This window comes from Vipera berus (genome assembly GCF_964194415.1).
Source record: "Vipera berus genome assembly, chromosome: W".
NCBI classification, from domain to species: Eukaryota; Metazoa; Chordata; class Lepidosauria; order Squamata; family Viperidae; genus Vipera; species Vipera berus.
Genome location: NC_138210.1, coordinates 71,045,930 through 71,050,097, shown reverse-complemented (window position 1 = coordinate 71,050,097; position 4,168 = coordinate 71,045,930). Strand labels below are relative to the sequence as shown.

The 4,168-nt window shown below is 44.3% G+C and overlaps 1 protein-coding gene across 1 annotated transcript; it reads right to left on the bottom strand.

Annotated features, from left to right (window-relative positions):
• Positions 1–2,183: 2,183 nt before the first annotated feature.
• On the bottom strand, positions 2,184–3,074 carry LOC308676450 (vomeronasal type-2 receptor 26-like; the record flags this gene model as incomplete). The annotated part of the gene is made up of 1 exon (XM_081342265.1): positions 2,184–3,074. The coding sequence occupies one exon, from the start codon at positions 3,072–3,074 to the stop codon at positions 2,184–2,186; it is 891 nt and encodes a 296-aa protein (XP_081198391.1).
• Between the last annotated feature and the right edge of the window lie 1,094 nt (positions 3,075–4,168).

Below are 4,168 nucleotides of genomic sequence, written 5' to 3'. Positions count from 1 at the left end.
TTAAATAACTTTGATTTAATATTCTTATAAGTTGCCCAAGCTTTTTTGGCATAATTAAGGATACTTTGATTTCTATGAAATCATATGCATGTTGGCAAATGTGTTGAGAAATGAAGGCTTTTATCTTGACATAGTAATGAAGGAGATGATTACACTGATGATGATATAATAAAAAAGACCAATTCTGTTTTATGAAAAAAGAAACATCATGTCATTCCATGCACAGCTACTTTTTGGTATCCAACTAGGACACAGGTCGGCAACCCGCGGCTCCGGAGCCGCATGCGGCTCTTTGAGCCGTCTCCTGCGGCTCCCAGTCGCCCGGTGGGCGCACACCTCTTCGAACGGGCAGTGGTGCGTGCGCACCTCTCCAAATGGAGAGTGGCACCTCCCGTTCCGAGAGGTGCGCGCACACCTTTCCAAAGGGCAGAGGTGCATGCGCACCTCTCCAAAACTTTGGAGAGGTGCACGCGCACCTCCGCCTGAACGGGCAGTGGCGCCGCTCGTTGGGAAAGCTGCCGCGGCCCATTTGCACAGCTGCCACGTTCGTCCATGTTTGACGAGCGTGGCAGGTCTCCCAACGGGCGGGGGCGGTTTGGAGAGGTGCGCGCGCACTCTCCAAATCGCTGCCGTCCCATTTGCACAGCTGCCGCGTTCGTCCATGTTTGACGAACACGGCAGGTCTCCGAACGGGACGGCGGCAGCTTGGAGAGGTGCGCACTCACTCTCCAAACTGCTGCTGTCCCGTTTGCACAGCTGCTGCGTTCGTCCATGTTTGATGAACGCGGCAGGTCTCCGAACAGGATGGCAGCAGCTTGGAGAGGTGCGCGCGCACTCTCGAAACTGCTACCGTCCTCTTTGCACAGCTGCTGCGTTCATCCGTGTTTCTTTCAAACGTGGAGGAATGCAGCAGCTCTGCAAACGGGGCGGCGGCGGTTTGGCGAGCTGCGCAGCTCCCCAAATCTCCGCCTCCACATTTGAAGAGCTGCTGCATTCATCAAACGGAGAGGTTTGGAGGTCCCGGGAGAGGGGGAGGGCGCTCGGGTGGCTCCGGCGGTGCCCGGGCTGAAGGTGCCACCGCAACCCAGTGCCCGTCACCTGCGAGTCCATCCCTCCCCCCCGCGTAAGCTGGCGGCACTGGGCAGCGACAGGTGCGTGCAGCTCAGGATGCGGTGCAGGCGTAGGGGTGGTGTATTTTTTGCTTGTTCTGTGCATGCGTGTGCGCGCCCACATGCGCGTGCGCGCCCACATGCGCGCGCACATTTTGCGGCTCCCACTTTTTTGTGTGTATGACGGAACCGGTTCCGAGTGGCTCTTTTGCTGTTTCGGGTTGCTGACCCCTGAACTAGGACTTTATACTTTCTGTTCTCCTTTTGAAAAGGCCCAATTTACATTCTTAAAATCTACATTCCAGGTGGAACATTTGTGTTCCAAATGTGTTCCAAATGTAGTATTAAGAAGGGAGGAAGGGCATCTAAAGTTGAAGCAGGCACATAGGCCTGTTTCATGGTACATTGTTTGAAGCCACTGTTCTTTCAAACCAGATTCAGTTATTTTCTTCTTGAAGACTATTACAAATCAATATGGTTCAGAACCATCTCACAAAATCTTTAACATTTTGGCTTTTCTAGGGAGGCATTCCTAATGATGTTGTATAAACATGCACTCAGCCCATTTAAATTACTTACCAAAGATCTGGAAGTCCAACAAGGCCAGTCTGCTCTACCTAAGAATGTTTTATTCTGAGCAGCCAAGCCCCCCCCCATTTTTAAATAAATCAGTGAGATACTTACACCAGATAACTGTTTTAAAACTTCCAAAGAGAACTAACTTCAGTACACTTCAGTTCTTTCCCCACAGCAGTTTTGGAGGGTTGATGCAATGCACCTATGAGCTGAGACTACATTCCTGTGGAAAAGCTGCTGTTAAACCTAAGCTGATATTCTGCTATATTGTATCCTCTATAAGGGCCCAAGGATCCAACTTATAACTCTTTACCTTTTAAAACAGAAAATTCAGATCTTTTTATTATACACTTATCAGATCAGCATGATTTAATCTCCATGATCATAGCTAAATTTTGTTCTACTGCAGTTAAAATTAAGCAGAATTTTATTACCACCAACTGTAACACACACATGCTTACATGCATACCACACAAAGAACACATAAACTTTGCTTAATTACTTTTTTAACTGCTGCTTGTTGTTTAACTGAGGTCTCAACAGAATAATATAGCATTTGGGGAAAAAGATACAAGACAGCAGTCCACCACTGGATGCTAGGATGGAGAAGATCTCCACAGCCACCATGTACTTCCCTTTTGTGCTCAAATAAGTAGGGACAAAAGTCAACCAAACGCTACAAAACATCAGCATGCTGAAGGTGATAAACTTGGCTTCATTGAAAGCATCTGGCAACTTCCTGGCAAAAAAAGCCACCATAAAACTAATGATGGCTAGAAATCCCAAGTAGCCCAGGACAAGATAGAACATGACAGCAGATCCTACATTACATTCTGCTATGATTTCACTGGTGAGAGAGTGCATATCTAAATTTGGGAAAGGAGGAGAGGTTATCATCCACCAAGAACAAATACTTGCTTGAACAAGAGTGCAGGAAATAACAATGGAACTGGCCAGCTTTCTCCCTAACCATTTCCTCATATTTGACCCTGGTTTGGTGGCCATGAAAGCTACAACTACAGTGATGGTTTTAGCCAATACACAGGAAATAGCCACAGCAAAAATGATGCCAAAAGCCGTTTGGCAAAGAAAGCAAGTGGTCCTGCTGGGCTGCCCAAAAAACAGTAAAGGTGAAAGAAAGCATAGGAGAAGGGAAAGAAGGAGTGTAAACGTAAGTTCCCGGTTGTTGGCTTTGACAATAGGAGTGTCTTGGTGCTTAACAAAGGTTCTAAGGACAAAAGCTGTAATTATAAATAGGCTAATACCAACCAAGGCTAAACTCATCCCTAATGGTTCTTTATGAGACAGAAAGTTTAAAGTCTTGAAAATACATTGATCTTGCTTCTTGCTTGGGTATTGATCTTCTGGACACGGCAAACAGTCAACCATATCTGGATTTTGATAAAAAAAGAAATTTAAAAAATTGACCATATGTGGCCCAAGGGGCATTTCCATGTTTTATTCAATATAATACCTCCCTTTTGAACATTATTGTGTTATCCTATGTCTTATTGTTGTATACAGTTGGTATTTAACCAAACCCTTAGCAAGTATAGGCATTAAAACCTACCGGTATTTGGTGCCTTTAGAGTTTATAAACTATATTCTTCCTTTGAAAAGAAGGTTTGAGGGGGTCTTTGCTGCTCTCTGAGCTTGGTTGTTTTCTTGCAGATATTTCATTACCCAAACTATAATAGCATGATGGAAATATATCTATACAACTGATATTAGTTAGGAAGAATCTTGTAAGATCTTTTTAGTAATACGATTGCTTATCATTAAGTTACCTACACATGAATACATATGCAATATTAATACATAATATGTAATGGCTCAGCAGTTAAAGATGCTGAGCTTGTCGGCTGGAGAGCCTGCACCATGGGTTAGAGACCCAATACTATGTGACAGGGTGAGCTCCCGTTCCTTGAAGTTAGATAGCAGGCAAATGCAAGTAGATTAATCGGTACCACTTTGGTGAGAAGGTAACAACATTCAGTGTGCTGGACATACAATCATGCTGGCCACATGATAACAGAAGTATCTTCCAACAATGCTGGCTCCCTCAGCTTAGAAACAGGTGAGCACATTGATCTATAGTCAGACACAACTGGACAGGAAAGCTTAACCTGTACCTTTTACACACAGATATTGTTTTTTTTTTAAAAATCTTCTGTTGATTTCTCATTGATCCCACTGAAAAATCATTGCATGTTGGTAGAAATTAGTTTCTTCTTTGGATTTCCCAGACACATAGAAGTGTATCCAAGTTCTCCTGACTACCTGACACATTAACACATTTTGCACACGTTCACTTGCATTAATGCATGCTGGAATATTTTTTGTGCTATATTACTTACCTACTTGGCATGAAATTTCCCCTTCTGGGCATGGAGCACAATCGTAGCAGCAGAATTTTTCCCCTTCTTTCTTTTTCTTTTGGTATCCAGGCTGGCAAGGATTACTACACAGAGAAAAGGGCAGAA